Raw genomic sequence first — 16,648 nt, forward strand, 5'->3', positions numbered from 1 at the left:
AATAGATTTTCATATTGTAGATTTTCATGTTGTTTTGGGATGTGCTTCTCAGAAGAATTTTTACTTGTTATTGAGTGCCCTAATGATGAGATAATTAATATGGGGAGCCTTAATCCTTTATTTCCATGGTAGTTTCTTATCACAGGATCCCTTTGACCCAACATTCCCAAGACGACATGTTTCACTCTCCACCTAACCCAATTACTACATGATTTTAGTGCTGTGAGGAATGCTCCTAAAATACCCTGGCTTGGGGATAGAGCATGAATCATAAAGCCCAGAAAGATGATAACATCCTTCACTTTTATGTAACTGCCAGTAACATGCTGTCACTGACATCCTGACATGGTTGTTAGTGGCAAGTACTTAAAGCAATGGATTTCATCACCTTGGAGGTATGGAGAGATCCAAGAAATCTTTTCCTAACTGGCCTTCTTTCTCATTAACCATATAATAATGCACTGAGGCCACCTAAAAATGCAGTAGCAATTTCATGTCTAGAGGAGAGAACTTTCATATTGCAAAATAAATGCATCCATTTGGATACAGGCTAATCACTTTGGAAGATCATAGAGAATTGATTAGGGGAAATGACTGATGTCATTTTCCCTAATGAGGATAAACAATAATATATATCACTGTATATTTTTGCTTGGAAAGAGACTAGAACTTAGCATTGTATGACATACATACATTTTTATATACATACATGTATATAAAAATAAAGAAAAGGTTGGATGTTGTAAGCCCCTGTTTTTCCCTTTCACTGGGAAGAGAGATGATAATATTCCTCTAACTGCTTTTGTGCTGTACCAGATGAGACTTTCCAGTTTTACTATTCTTGTCGATGTTTCTTCATGACCTACAGTTCACTTTGTGGAACACAAATAAATGCATTGGAAGAGTGAAGTAAATAGCACGGCAGGAGAATGATTACGTTACCCTGGAACTGTAGAATGTCTGGATTCCTTGAATTTGATGCTGTTCCGTGGATTTTGCTGATGCAGAATTGAGGCCTGTAACACATAATCGCTGCTGCAAAATTTAATCTATTTGGTGATGGAATTCTCTTTTCCTTAGGCAGAAATCAGGTTGTAATGCATAAAGGCTGAAAGTCTAAATTTATACTCAAGAGTCCTTGTGATGGAAAAAAGTAATTAAAGCATCCACAGAGGGGGAAGGGCAGAGCGAGAGAGAGAGGCTGTGGATCAGGTTTCTATAGTATTACCTTTTCCTCAGTTTAAGAGAGATGTCAAATAGCTTAGGCCCCTGATACTGAATTCCTAAAAACTTGTGAAGTGGCCAGAGTGTAATGTAACACCTTCTGAGCCATTTCAATTTAAGTAACTAGGATTTGCACACATTTGTCTGAGAACAGAGTTTAGCCATAAACTGATTTAATTACTACCTAGAATGTTGTTTCTAATTAATTAAAAGAAATCTTATGGCAAGCCTTGCAGATGAACAAAGCTGTGAATATGTGGCGTGATCCAGGATTGTGCATATGCATAGCTCTGTTTATATACTGCACACTCATTAGAGGGAAAATATTTTCCCCAAGTTGGCATCATCAATAATAATAATGAACCATAGAAACCACAAGAAGAGTCTATGTAAATTTCCAGTTCTATAGGATTTCGTCCTGTACTAAGTGTCAATTTAAAATAAATATGGGAATATGTAGCGAGGCCAAGGTTTACTCTTTTAACAGCCTACTGACTCTACCCTCAGTGCATGTCCCCAGATGGCAACCTGTAATACTAATCCACTGAGCTCAATAATATTTTTCTACAACGTGCCCAGCTGCTTCACTGGTTTGAGATAGTGTAGTAGTACCTTTTCAGTACATCTAAAATCTCTCCAGAAGATCATGGGAAATTGATTCCTTTATTGTTACCCCCTCTGCAATGAAGGAATGTCAAATCAATGGCTGTTTGTAGGGAGTTTGTTTTCTGGTAAGCTAAAATATACACATGGCATGCTAATGAAAGCAATTGTATACTGGTTTCAGAGTAGCAGCCGTGTTAGTCTGTATCCGCGAAAAGAACAGGAGTTCTTGTGGCACCTTAGAGACTAACAAATTTATTTGAGCATAAGCTTTCATGGGCTAAAACCCACTTCATCGGATATACTGAACCTCTAAAGTATTAATGCTCTCTTTTTATGCTACTAAAAGTATTGTTTTATATATTCGAACCACTGAGAGAGAAGCAAGTGTGAACTGCATAGCAGATTTTTCTACCAGCCATTTATTGCATGGTGTACGTGTTACAATGTAGTGTAGGTAGAACATTATTTGGGAGTGCAGGAATAGATGGGACACTATTTATTCTTGAACTCCCTGAAATACGAAAGACACGTGAGTCTTTTTGCTTTATTTATGTATTTGGAATTAACTAAATCTTAAAGATATGCCTATCCAAAGCTATAGGTACTCTTTGCCTCCATTAAAAACACAATGCAAAAATAAATACATAGGTAAAATAACAGCAAATGAAACAGACCTATCATGAGTCAGCACATGTTACTTCCATCACTCTCTTTTCCACACAGCAAAACCAAGAACTTCCGTGTGTCTCCTCTCTAGCTCTGCTAATGGACTTATGGACACTTTGAGTAATAAGTATGAAATAATAGATACTTCTGGTATGGCAAGGAGGAAGAGCTGTTGCTCATCAGTTCCATCGAGAATCTCTAGGCAAAAACAGAACCAAACCACTGAAGAGCAGCCTCATTCACTCCTGCCAGGGATCTTAGATGTATGAACATGATCTCATAATATCAAAGGCAACTGATAGATCTATCAGTATCATCAAGGTCTTTCTACCTGATCTTTCTCCATTACCGGGAGTAGATAATTAAACCATGCAAGAAGAGCCATCTTGGTGCCTTACCCAGGTCAGAATCCTGATTGCACAGAGAATTTGAAGGCATAGAGGAGCTCTGAGAGTTGTCCTGCTGCAGCCTTTTCCATAATCTTTACCAAAAAGTAAAGATTAGATACTGTTTGATAGATAGGCAGACTGTTATCATCAAGAGATGATAATTTGAAGCCTAACCCCCATGTAAGGAGGCAGCTTGTCTGTGGGAATTGTGCATCTTGGATAAATTCTGTTTTCTCTTTACCTGGCTGACAAGGAAAATTGTTTGATGGATGATCCAAGTCACGAAGGTCAAGATGTACACAAATCATATTAAAAACAGTAGGTTGAGGAGAGTTCCTTTGCCTGATGAGGTAATCTGACTATAGACCTCTTAGCTTTCATGTCTAACATCATATGTCTGAAATATTGTTCAACAGTGGGCAGGGACCTGGGCTCACTGACGGATGGAAGTTCTTGCCTCCTTCAGACAGAGCCAAGTGTATGTGTCACCTGTGTGTTCTCTTTTGCTTTGCATGTACAGGAAGTTGATTGTTGAAGTGCATCTAATTTTGAGAGCTCTTTTGGCTCAGGAGATCTGGTAAACAGACAAAACTTTTATCTCCATCAGGAGAACATTTATTACAGCCACATCTAGAGTCAGTAGTCTCTCAGTTAAGGAGTAACAACTCACATTTGCCTTATTCCTAGTATCTAGTAGAATTGTATCTGGTTAGAGATTGTCTGATTTATTTTTCCTCTCCTGGTCCCTGACTCAGCAAAGCACTCAAGCACATGCTTAACTTTAAAGATGTGAGTAATCCCATCCCTATTCAACAGAACATGCTTACGTCCCTGGAAGTAATGGAGGCTTAAGGGCTTTACTGAATCTTGGCCTTGAAGTCCGTCTAGCAACTATTGGTACTTACCATTCTCCAGTAGAAAGACATGGGTAATCATTAATTCTGTTAAACACATGCTTAAATGTCTTCCAATTCTACGCCCATTTGGCAATCTCCCTCCTCCTTAAAATCTGGATCCAATGTTAACTAGTCTTTCACATTCCCCTTCTGACTAAGTTTCAGGGTGCCCTGAAAATGTATAGAGAATAATCGTTTTGCCCTTTGAGTAGAAAAGTTGTAATTGTATCTCTGTCATACCCCACGGGACAATGATGTTCAGCTATAAACCTGAACTACAGTCATGATATATTAAAAATGTGTGTTGCATGTATCCTCAAAAAGAATATTTTAAACTAAAAGATACCATAGAAGAAGTTATTTTGGGGATACAAAGCAGAAAATCAGAGAATCATAGGACTGAAAGGGACCTCGAAACATTTCTCCTTAATGTAGAATAGTTATGTTTAAAGGGATGCTGTTAACCCCTTTCTACTTTGATTGAGGGCTGGTGTCAATAACCTAATCCCAGGTTTGGACCTTAGCGTCCAAAATATGGGGGTTAGCATGAAAACCTCCAAGCTTAGTTACCAGCTTGGACCTGGTACTGCTGCCACCACCCAAAAAATTAGAGTGTTTTGGGGCACTCTGGTCCCCCCAAAAACCGTCCCTGGGGACCCCGAGACCCAAATCCCTTGAGTCTCACAACAAAGGGAAATAACTCTTTTCCCTTCCCCCCTCCAGGTGCTCCTGGAGAGATACACAGAAGCAACCTCCGTGAATCTAAACAGAGGGAGTCCACCCTCTCTATTTCCAGTCCTGGAAACAAAAGCACTTCCCTCTTCACCCAGAGGGAATGCAAAGTCAGGCTAGTAAATCTAACACACCCAGATTTCCCCCCTGACTTCTTCCTCCCACCAATTCCTTGGTGAGTACAGACTCAATTCCCTGGAGTTCCTCACTAAAGAAAAACTCCAACAGGTCTTAAAAGAAAGCTTTATACTTTGATTGGGGGCTTGTTACTTCATTTTTATTTTGAAGTCTGCCATCTATCTTGACTGATTACAGCACTAAGGAAATCAGATGATCTGTTTCCATTTGGCTGGCAAAAAATATTGACAGCATCTTTTTTTTCCTACTTCTAAAATGAACACTTCTTGAAAGACTCTTTATTGTGTTTCAGTGGCTGCTAGTATTTCATTAAATTGCTGCATCCCACAGTGTTACAATGTAAAGTGTAATACAGCTTTGAAAATGCATCCCATTTTAATCTATGTTGTTAGGCCTGATCATTCCTCCTATGTCTCTCTGAGAACCCTCCTGGTTTTTTATACAATTTTATATACACCTGTTATCAGGTAAACAGCTGAGAGTGCTGTTTTCACTATGAATAATTTTTCAGTAGATTTTCCCACTATTGAGATAATATAAGTTGCAAAGTATTCATGTAATGTTGTCAGAGAAGAATTATATACAGTGACATGCCAAGTTACCTCCAGGGCACTCATCTGTCAAGGAAATAATTTGACATTTCTTTCCATTATGTGAATAACAATAAACCACTCTGATTATTCAAACTCATGGCAGTACAGAGTGGCAGCACTGGCCCCATTGCTTATGAAATTTTAACGCAATAAATTAGTAATATGTACATTTAGTGAACACAGTCCGGCGCTGTGTGTGTGTGTTTAATTAAGCAGGTTATTTTGTTTTCAACATATCTAATCTCATACATTGCTTTCTCTGACCTTCTTTTCTTCCTGATACACCTCTGCACCCACATAATTGCATACGCTGGATGTGAGCAAGCATAGTATGTCACTGGAGGCTTTATTTGCCTGTGGTTCTGAGAAAAAAACCACACACGTTGTGTTCTGCTTATTAGCAGGACATTGTTAACAATGTATTAACTACTTCATTGCAAAAATACATTGTATTACATACACACAATTAATAGATCAATCAGTACAGTAAACACAAAACCACTGATCCTGAAGAAACAATCCTGACTGTTTCTGAATTGAATTATATCTGCTTACCCATCAACCAATCAATCAAAGGCAGCATTACCTAGAAAGATGGGTGCAGTGTTCAGGATCAAGATTGCTGGAGTTCTTTTTCCAACTCTGTCATTGCTTTGCTGTTTGCTTTTGATCGAGTCACTTGAACTTTTTTTTTTTTTGGCTTAGTTCCTCTATTTGTGAAATTGGGAACAATAATAACACGTTCACAGCACTATTTTAGATTTTAAGTGCTTTGACAAAGGTTTGTATTATTATTTCCATCATCCAGCTGAGGAAAACGTGAGGTACCAAGGGTGGGTGTGTGTGTCACCTCTCCCCATGTGAACCCTAAAGCCTTAAAGATAAGAAGATATATAAAAAGAATCCAACTATGCAGTATTTCTTTTTAACAGGGGCTTAGTCAACTTGATGTTAATTTGAACATTTGTACTGCATAGTTCTGATTGATTGCCATTGAACTTGCTTGAATACTAGTAATTTTACCAGGGTGTCCTGTATTCAGCATAGGGAAATATGGTCACCCTAAGAATAGACCTCACAAATCGCATCTCCTGAGTACCAACCTTCTGCCTTCTCTAGTGAACCAGCCTACCAGACCTAACCCTTAGTTATCTCACAAGGCTATTCTGAGGCTCAGTTTCTTAAGGCCTGATCCAAAACCTATTGAGGTCAATGGGAAACCTCTCAATCACTTCAGTGGCCTTCAATCAGTCCCTTAATGTTTGCTTAGTGCTTTGAATATATAAAGTACATTACATTATAATTGCTATTTTTACCTTTGAGATAACCCTCCTGCACTACACTATTTTCTCCTTCCCCACAGCACTTTACATTTGCTGACTAAAATGCTACAGGCAAATGAAAAAGTAACAAGGTGCTCCTAGCCAGCACTTAGCAGTCATGGCAAACTGATAGCAGCATGTTAAATTCTGGCTCTGCACTGAGGTAAATTGTTAGAACAGCGAGCAGGGAATAAGTCTCATAACTGCATTAAACAATAACTGGAGCTAATTCTTTCCTAACCCCTCTTAAAGTTTACCCCATAGAGTTATACACCAGTGGTGATTAAAATTGACCTAAGTCATAATTTAATTAAAGAAATTAAAATGCAGATTGAAAATGTTCAGTAACCTTAGGCCAACACCCTAATGATTTCGTTTTAATGCGTTTGTAGCTTTGGAATAATGGAGGTTGTGTGTGTGTGGTTTTTGTTGTAATTTTGGTATCTTTTTGCCACTGGGATACTGTGAAATGAAATGCTATCTGAGGTGCTGATTTTGATCCAAACATTTATGCATACCTTGTTGCATGTAAATAGTCCCACTGACATCAGTAGGGAATTAAGTATAGGTATAAGTGATCGCAGGACTGGGGACTAGTTTTTAGTCTACCCTTGAGTTTATTCCCCTTCATTATCCCTTTATAGTATTATTATTATTATTATTATTATTATTAATTTTATTTTCTCTTAAAAAGGTTAATAATCCTGTTTGCATATACATCTCCAACCAAATGAGGGCCAGTTACTACCAGAGCGCTGATTAGAAGATGGCCATGCCATTTCTGGCTGGAAATCCAGAGAGAGAGCACATTCAGGGCTTCCATGAAGAGGGGCATTATGTGGTGTGACCCCGAGTTCATAGATGTGGTCCACTTGGACACATATGTGACTATTACAATCAAGATATGACCCTGTGTAAATGGCCCTTCATGTACCATTTAACAGTAAAGGTCATGAACCACTGGAACAACTTCCCAAACGATTGCAATGGCATCTACTCTATTTCTACTCCGAGGGCTTGTCTTCACTACCAGGGTAAGTCGACCTAAGTTATGCTACTTTGGCTACGTTATTTAGGTCGTAGCTTAGGTCGACTTACCCTGGTGTCTTCACTGAGCTGCATCGATAGAAGGTGCTCTCCAGCCGACTTACATTAATCTTCTCGGGGAGATGGAGTACTGGAGTCAACTGGAGAGCACTCTGTAGTCGATTTAGTGGGTCTTCATTAGACCCACTAAATTGGCCGATTGCAGCAGCATCAATCTTCCCGTAGTGAAGACCAGCCCTAAGAAGGAACAGATTGTGTAGAACAAGCGTTTCTCAGGCTGTTGCTGCCAAAATATGTGCAATATAAATGTGCTATTGTCCTATTTGGAGGGTGGAGTTAATGCCAGAGTTTATCTCTTTGACTCAAACATGTGGTACAGTTTGGGCTCTTTAATATTCTATATTTCCCTGGAAAAAAATGTTCCAGCTCTTTGCTGATGTTTTATTGTTAGATTCTGACCCCCCACCCCTTAGATTCATAGATTTTTGGAAGTCAGAATGGACCATTGTGATCATCTAGTCTGACCTCCAGCATAACACAGAGCAGAGGACTTCCCTGAATTAATTCCTGTTTGAACTAGAACAGGCAATAGTGTAGCAATCCGTTCTCCAGAGAGCAATTACAGAGAAAATGGAAAATACTAAAATCTCTCTCATGCTCCAGTTGTGAGATTATCTCCTGGTTTTTCTCAGAGTTCTTGTTTCATCCCTCTCTCATATGACTTTCTGCTTATTATTGTATCAGCTGCTTCGTTTTGGGGATGCTATTACAGCTGGCATATGACCCTGCATACTAAATACTTCTCTCTAGCACAAAGTGGACAAACCCTTGCAGATTTTCGTATTTTCTCATTTTAGTTTGTTATTGTTTCTTACGTTTCTTGCGTATCTGCTTACTACTAGATATTAAATGAAGGTGTATAATCTCTTTGGAATTTCCTTACTATCATCAAAGAAACAAATGAGACAAGAGTAAGCGTCTATCAATCAGTAGCCAGTTTGGCAAGGGAAAGCAAAAATAGATTGCCAAAAGTCTATACTTTAGAGACTGATGTGCTTGTTTTGTCTATATTACGCTACTGTAACTCCTGGTTTTTTTTGACTGCCTGCCATTCTGTGGGAAAAGAAACAGATGTTCCCATTTGTCTTTTGATGTGGCTCAAAACCATTTACATTTACTGGCCTAAAATAACACAAAATGTCACATTCTACTCTTTCTGTCATCTTTGGACAGAGTGACAGGTTGCCACTCAATTGGTAGCATAATGGAAAAGTAGATATTCTGAGGACAGTTGTCACCTAAAGGAAATACAATTGCCAACTGCTGCTGTAATGGAAGGAGAAAGATGGCAGCTGTCTCAGGGCATCCAAAGAAAAATATTTTTTTATCGTTACTGGTGTCATAGAGATGGCTCATGGAAAATATATTAGGCCTTGCTTTTGCTTACTGGAGAAAGAGATATGGGGAAGAGATCGTTGCTACCCTTTTAAAATATGTTTTTGCCTCTTACATACACTATTAAAAACCATTACATTTACTCAGTTCCCAGTTTTGATGGAGAGCAGGAATTACCTCATCAATAAAAGATGCCCAATGTGAGAAACTCATTAAAAATGTTTATCAAAAGTTTGTGCTTTTTAGTATTTTCATATTGCATTTGTCTTTCTTTCCTTTTTATAGTTTTCTACTCTACCTCCTCCCTTCCCCCTGTGACAGAATGATTCACACTAGCCATGTGTTTTGGTTTTTTATTTTATGGCAGGGTATATTAAGTATAATGTGCCAATGTCATCCCTGGCATAACTGCAGTGAAGTAAATGGGTTTACATCAGGGTTTAATTTGGCCTACTCTGGGCCTGCAGTGAACAGTTTCAAAGCACCTGAGTCTTATTTTCAAACGTGGCTTTTTTACACGCTGTGGCAATATGCACTGGAGGAGTGAGAATTCTGTAGCATACCAATGTGGAGCACACTAAGGCTACGTCTACACTTATAGCAGCACAGGTATAAACAGCAGTGTAGACTGTGAGACACGGCTTAGGTGAGTAGAGTGCTCTTCATGCTTGAACCCCACAGTGTATGAACCCTCCGTGGCTCTTTGCATGCCCGAGAAGTGACTTCCACTTCTAAAATTAGCAGTGTAGTGTCCTGTTTCTGGAGCCTTTCTGCGTGTCTTGGGGTCACTCACCACATTGGCACCTCCTGCTGGCCATTTTGGGAATTAGCTCTAGTCAGCGGGTGTGCCCTCCAAGTCTGTATGTCATTTAGCTTAGGAACACTTATTCACTCTTGGAGATTGTCTACACAAACATTTAGTTTGTGGCAAGCTGGAGTGTGAGCCTACCCCACGCTAGCCTGCCATGCATTAAGTGTCCATGTGGATCCTGCTGATGCCCATTAACCACCCCTTAGTGCAAATTGATCTGTTTCAAAGCAGTGCAGATCAGTGTTTCTCAAACTGGGGTCGCTGCTTGTGTAGGGAAAATCCTTGGCAGGCTGGGCCAGTTTGTTTACCTGCCCCGTCCGCAGGTCTGGCCGATTGCGGCTCCCACTGGCTGCAGTTTACTGCTCCGGGCCAATGGGAGCCGCGATCGGCTGGACCTGCAGACGGGGCAGGTAAACAAACCAGCCCGGCCCACCAGTGGCTTTCCCTACACAAGTGGCGACCTCAGTTTGAGAAACACTGGTGTAGATCAAAGTGTCATAAGGAACTGTTGGGCATGTCAGCAGAGGCTGCATGAACAGTTAGTGCCTAGCAGGCTAGCGCAGGCTAGTGTCACACCCCAGCTTGCTGGGAGCTAAATATTTGTGTAGACAAGCCCTTGATTACTAACTTTTCATTCAGCTGTCAAGGGAAAGGATTTTAATTTTTCTACCCTCCCATGTTTATTAAAGCAAATACATGCCCCACTCCATTGAAGGCACAACACATCCTTTAAGAATACTGCTCCTTGTGTGTAAGATGAATTTGCATTCTATAGATAGATACATGAGCCAGAGAATTTGCTGGAAGAGGGGAATGCAAGAAATAAAGCCTTTATTTAAAATCTCTTGCATTTTTCTGGCATGAAAAAAGAATACAAAATCAGAGTTTCACTTAACTTTCTGATTTTCTTTGAATTCAGTAAGAATTTAATGTTTAGGACCTTATTCACATCTACTTTAATCCAGTTTTAAGCCAGTATAAATCAACTAGAGTTACACCAGTTTAAAACTGGAGTGACATACTGATGAGTCAGGCTGAGGTTATTTTAAAACTTACTTTTTAAATATGAATTTACTCAGAATTTGAATTCATAAGAAACCAAATAACATGGAAACAAGATTAAAAAAATCTGATTTTAGCAAAATGAATAATAGCCATATTGGTAATTGATTTGCTTTTACTGAATGTATAAACAAATGAAGTGTTGTCCGTTCATCAGTAATTTAGTTACTGAAATAGTTTTCAGTAATAAATATCACAGTGGTTACCAATACAGCCTGACCTGTTTTTTCTGAATGTAAAGTACTGTGTAAAACTAAGCATAATGCAGTACACATTTAGGAAATGAACAGTCACAATTGAAATCACTGACAGTTTTGTTTTTTGCTTAGTTAGTAGTAGTCCAATATTCTCACATAGACATTACTGGTAATTACCTGCAAATAATAATTGTGAAGATTTTACTGGCTGCAGTGTTGTTGTAACTATGTTGGTCCCAGAGAGAATAGCTAGGTGAGGTAATATTTTTTATTGGACTAACTTCTGTTGGTGAAAGAGACAAGCTTTGAGCTATGCAGTGCTCTTGCTCAGAGTTTACTAGTGACCACGTCAATATTGTTTTACCACAAACCTTGGATATATGGTCTCACGCCTTAGCGCCTGAACTAAACAACTTTATCGCCCTGAAAACTCTTACACTAAGTGAAGAATTCTCCCCAAACATATTAGCTGTTTGCTGCAAGCCTTGCAAAGTCCAAAATCCATATTTTTTTAAAAAGTTTCAATTCTAGTGTGGTTAACTTTCAATTTTGTGTAGCTGGATGATGAATAAAATGCTGGTGTTATCAAATACTTCTGTCATCCATGTAATGTGATTTTACAGGCTGAAGCCCACCAGTGGACTAAGAACTTTTACAGGATGAAGGCCACTAGTGAACTAGCTGTCCATTTAGACCAGTTAACGTCAGTATGAAAAGTTACAAAACAGCTAATGGGTTAGCTTCTCAGCTGATATAAATCAGTGTAGTTCCACAGAGGTCAGTGCAGCTACATCGACTTACACCAGTTGAGACTGTGGCTCCAAATGTCTCAGAAACTGTATAAAACACATGTTAATCTGACTGGCTAAGAATGTAGCTCTGTGAGTTATGGCTTAGAAAGAAAATACTTCTACACTAGTTCCACCTACTGGATTCTAAGATGTAATACCTGCCAAAGGACTAGGAAAACAAGATGACTGAATGGATGGTAGCTAAATCAAGTGTGCTATTATAAGTTGCATGGTATTTACTTATGAAAAATACATTCTCTGTAGAGTTTTTTGTTTTTAATTCCATCAATCAAGATGCATTTCTGCTGCCATTGTTCTCTACAGCAGACGGTCCCATGTGTTAAGAGAAAGTAAGGTGCCCAAGACGGGAAGTGCTAAAGCAATAGGGTATATAAGTTATAAAAGTGAAAATCAAGTAGGAGAAATGGTCACAGCAGGATAAGACAGCAGGATTGATGTTTATCATTATGAGGCCTTTGCCACAATCTGGAAATTAATTACTTTGCTATTTATTTACACACTCACAAACCGGTTTCTAGAATTCCTCATTAAATGTGATAACTAATTGTTGACTCTGTCAGAATAACCACTCTGGTGACATCTGATGCAGTATGTTACACTGCACCCTGTTTGAATTGTCCCTGTCAACACTGGTTCTCCACTTGTGAGGTACTCCCTTGTGAGGTACTCCCTTCTCTTCATGTGTCATTATATAATGCCTGCATCTGTAACTTTCACTCCATGCATCTGAAGAAGAGAGGTTTTTTACCCACAAAAGCTTATGCCCAAATAAATCTGTTACTCTTTAAGGTGCCACTAGACTCCTTATTGTTTTTGTGGATACAGATTAACAGGGCTACCCTCTGATACTTGCAATCTTAATGATTATTACAAGTCTAAAATAGGCTTCTCTGTGTTTGAAAATACAGACTGCCTGGTTCTTTCCTAATCAGTTCACTCATAATGCTGAGAGAGCTTGGTGCTCTGTCCCTGGCCTCTCCCTATTGTATACCTTTCCCTGTGGTAATTCATTGTTTGGCACCTGTCTTCAGTAAGGAGCTGGGGGGCGAGGGGGGAGAAGGTCACTGGAGAATGAATGTGAAGGCAAAAATGTCTAAATGAGCAATAAATCCTTTCGTTCTTCCTTTTGTTTTTTCCTGTTATATTTTTAATGTAGCCTCTGCATCTTCAATATCTCTACATTCAGTCTCTTCAAGGCTTTTACATTTGAAAGTAAAATTCTGACACGTCTCTCCCTGCTATGGTCACCCTGCATAGTACTGATGAAAGCTACAGTCACCCTGCCATAGCACTGATTAAAATAGTTTGCTCAAGTGTAAGATTTGGGTACTTCAAAGTTCTTACATAAATGTGACTGGAAAAAATAATCTTTCAACAGAACAAGTAAAACGCAATCAACCAATAAACATATCCACTGTAGATGTTCCATAAGCAAAAACAACTTTGTGAAATATGTAAATGTTTCCAGGGTTATGAAATAATTCTGCCTTTTGCTATAAAACCTTTAATCTGCCAGACAGTTTGAAAACCCTAAATGCAACTATTTATGTTAGTAATTTTTCAGTTTCCCCCTATCTATACGTCTCTCCCTGCTTTATCACAGGGCTCTGTCATAAATTAACAGTTTATGCTACATTGGTTACAATTAATTTCAGTGCTGCTTGTTACCAATAAAAAGACACTTCATAAATAATTTTGTGTGGTTTTTTTCGTAGATGATAATAGCAGAGAAGAGAAGCAAAGTAATGAAGAAACTGAGGGCCAGAGCCGAGAAGCAGGTTTGTGCTGAGCTCTTTAAGGCATTCTTCCAGGCTTTATCTAACTTGGTGAACAATAACCTTTGTCAATGCTACTGACTGAAAATGTTTGTAGATTTTCACCAGATTAACCCAGGGCTTTTGCAGTTCTCCCATTGGAGACCACAGCTCCATTCATTATGAATGAAGCTGTTGCAGTGCAGGAATGCAGACTTTCCTGTTAACTTACTAGCTCCACATTCCCTCTTTAAATTGGAATATATCTCGCTAATCCACTAAGTAGAAAAAATAATTTTCCATGCATGTTTACATCAGTGTAGCACTCTATAAGAAAGAATAATGAAAAAAATAAGTTTGGGGAGATGAGGGAGAGATCTAAAACTGGTCTTTCAAGGTTTTAACAGTACTTTTAGATTGCAATAAGTATTTTTTCCAGTAATTTCTCTGCTGATCCCAGAAAATTGGATTATTAAGATTTACATTCAAACAAAAAGAGCCAACATGTGAAAATCAAAACCTGCAAGTAAATGTCAGTGTTCATAAAGTGCTAGATTTGCAAATGGTGTGTTTATAAATGTATGTTACAAGTTATGAATTGGATATTTTACAATAAAAGGGTACTCTCATAGACTCATAGACTCTAGGACTGGAAGGGACCTCGAGAGGTCATCGAGTCCAGTCCCCTGCCCTCATGGCAGGACCAAATACTGTCTAGACCATCCCTGATAGACATTTATCTAACCTACTCTTAAATATCTCCAGAGATGGAGATTCCACAACTTCCCTAGGCAATCTATTCCAGTGTTTAACTACCCTGACAGTTAGGAACTTTTTCCTAATGTCCAACCTAAATCTCCCTTGCTGCAGTTTAAGCCCATTGCTTCTTGTTCTATCATTGGAGGCTAAGGTGAACAAGTTTTCTCCCTCCTCCTGATGACACCCTTTTAGATACCTGAAAACTGCTATCATGTCCCCTCTCAGTCTTCTCTTTTCCAAACTAAACAAACCCAATTCCTTCAGCCTTCCTTCATAGGTCATGTTCTCAAGACCTTTAATCATTCTTGTTGCTCTTCTCTGGACCCTCTCCAATTTCTCCACATCTTTCTTGAAATGCGGTGCCCAGAACTGGACACAATACTCCAGTTGGGGCCTGACCAGCGCAGAGTAAAGCGGAAGAATGACTTCTCGTGTCTTGTTTACAACACACCTGTTAATGCATCCCAGAATCACGTTTGCTTTTTTTGCAACAGTATCACACTGTTGACTCATATTAAGCTTGTGGTCCACTATGACCCCTAGATCTCTTTCTGCCATACTCCTTCCTAGACAGTCTCCTCCCATTCTGTATGTGTGAAACTGATTGTTCCTTCCTAAGTGGAGCACTTTGCATTTATCTTTATTGAACTTCATCCTGTTTACCTCAGACCATTTCTCCAACTTGTCCAGATCATTTTGAATTTTGACCCTGTCCTCCAAAGCAGTTGCAATCCCTCCCAGTTTGGTATCATCTGCAAACTTAATAAGCGTACTTTCTATGCCAACATCTAAATCGTTGATGAAGATATTGAACAGAACCGGTCCCAAAACAGAACCCTGTGGAACCCCACTTGTTATACCTTTCCAGCAGGATTGGGAGCCATTAACAACTACTCTCTGAGTACGGTTATCCAGCCAGTTATGCACCCACCTTATAGTAGCCCCATCTAAATTGTACTTTCCTAGCTTATCTATAAGAATATCATGCGAGACTGTATCAAATGCCTTACTGAAGTCTAGATATATCACATCCACCGCTTCTCCCTTATCCACAAGGCTCGTTATCCTATCAAAGAATGTTATCAGATTAGTTTGACATGATTTGTTCTTTACAAATCCATGCTGGCTATTCCCTATCACCTTACCACCTTCCAAGTGTTTGTAGATGATTTCTTTGATTACCTGCTCCATTATCTTCCCTGGCACAGAAGTTAAACTAACTGGTCTGTAGTTTCCTGGGTTGTTTTTATTTCCCTTTTTATAGATGGGCACTATATTTGCCCCCTTCCAGTCTTCTGGAATCTCCCCCGTCTCCCATGATTTCCCAAAGATAATAGCTAGAGGCTCAGATACCTCTTCTATTAACTCCTTCAGTATTCTAGGATGCATTTCATCAGGCCCTGGTGACTTGCAGGCATCTAACTTTTCTAAGTGATTTTTTACTTGCTCTTTGCTTATTTCCTCTTCTAAATCAACCCTCTTCCCGTAAGCATTCACTATACTAGACATTCCTTCAGACTTCTCAGTGAAGACCGAAACAAAGAAGTCATTAAGCATCTCTGCCATTTCCAAGTCTCCCGTTACTGTTACCCCCTCCTCCTTGAGCAGTGGGCCTACCCTGTCCTTAGTCTTCCTCTTGCTTCGAATGTATTGATAAAAAGTCTTCTTGTTCCCCTTTATTCCCATAGCTAGTTTGAGTTCATTTTGTGCCTTTGCTTTTCTAATCTTGCCTCTGCATTCCTGTGTTATTTGCCTATATTCATCCTTCGTGATCTGCCCTAGTTTCCATTTTTTATATGACGCCTTTTTATTTTGTAGGTCACGCAAGATCTCAAGGGTAAGCCAAGGTGGTCTTTTGCCACATTTTCTATCTTTCCTAACCATTGGAATAACTTGCTTTTGGGCCCTTAATAGCGTCCCTTTGAAAAACTGCCAACTTTCCTCAGTTGTTTTTCCCCTCAGTCTTAATTCCCATGGGACCTTGCCTATCAGCTCTCTGAGCTTACCAAAATCCGCCTTCCTGAAATCCATTGTCTCTATTCTGCTGTACTCCCTTCTACCCTTACTTAGAATTGCAAATTCTATGATTTCATGATCACTTTCACCCAAGCTTCCTTCTACTTTCAAATTCTCAACAAGTTCCTCCCTATTTGTTAAAATCAAGTCTAGAACAGCTTCCCCCCTAGTAGCTTTTTCAACTTTCTGAAATAAAAAGTTGTCTGCAATGCAGTCCAGGAACTTATTG

At 39.2% G+C, this 16,648-nt stretch overlaps 1 protein-coding gene across 4 annotated transcripts in view; it reads left to right on the plus strand.

The window, feature by feature from the left end:
• The window catches only part of MACROD2 (mono-ADP ribosylhydrolase 2), a 1,364,702-nt gene that overhangs the window by 1,263,861 nt on the left and 84,193 nt on the right, over window positions 1–16,648 (plus strand). For all 4 annotated transcript variants that reach the window (XM_050952172.1, XM_050952173.1, XM_050952171.1 and 1 more), the window contains one exon: window positions 13,606–13,668. In XM_050952172.1, the coding sequence (XP_050808129.1) occupies window positions 13,606–13,668 (63 nt within the window). The remainder of the gene's footprint in view (window positions 1–13,605; window positions 13,669–16,648) is intronic.

The sequence above is a fragment of the Gopherus flavomarginatus genome, chromosome 4 (genome assembly GCF_025201925.1).
Source record: "Gopherus flavomarginatus isolate rGopFla2 chromosome 4, rGopFla2.mat.asm, whole genome shotgun sequence".
Classification (NCBI taxonomy): Eukaryota; Metazoa; Chordata; order Testudines; family Testudinidae; genus Gopherus; species Gopherus flavomarginatus.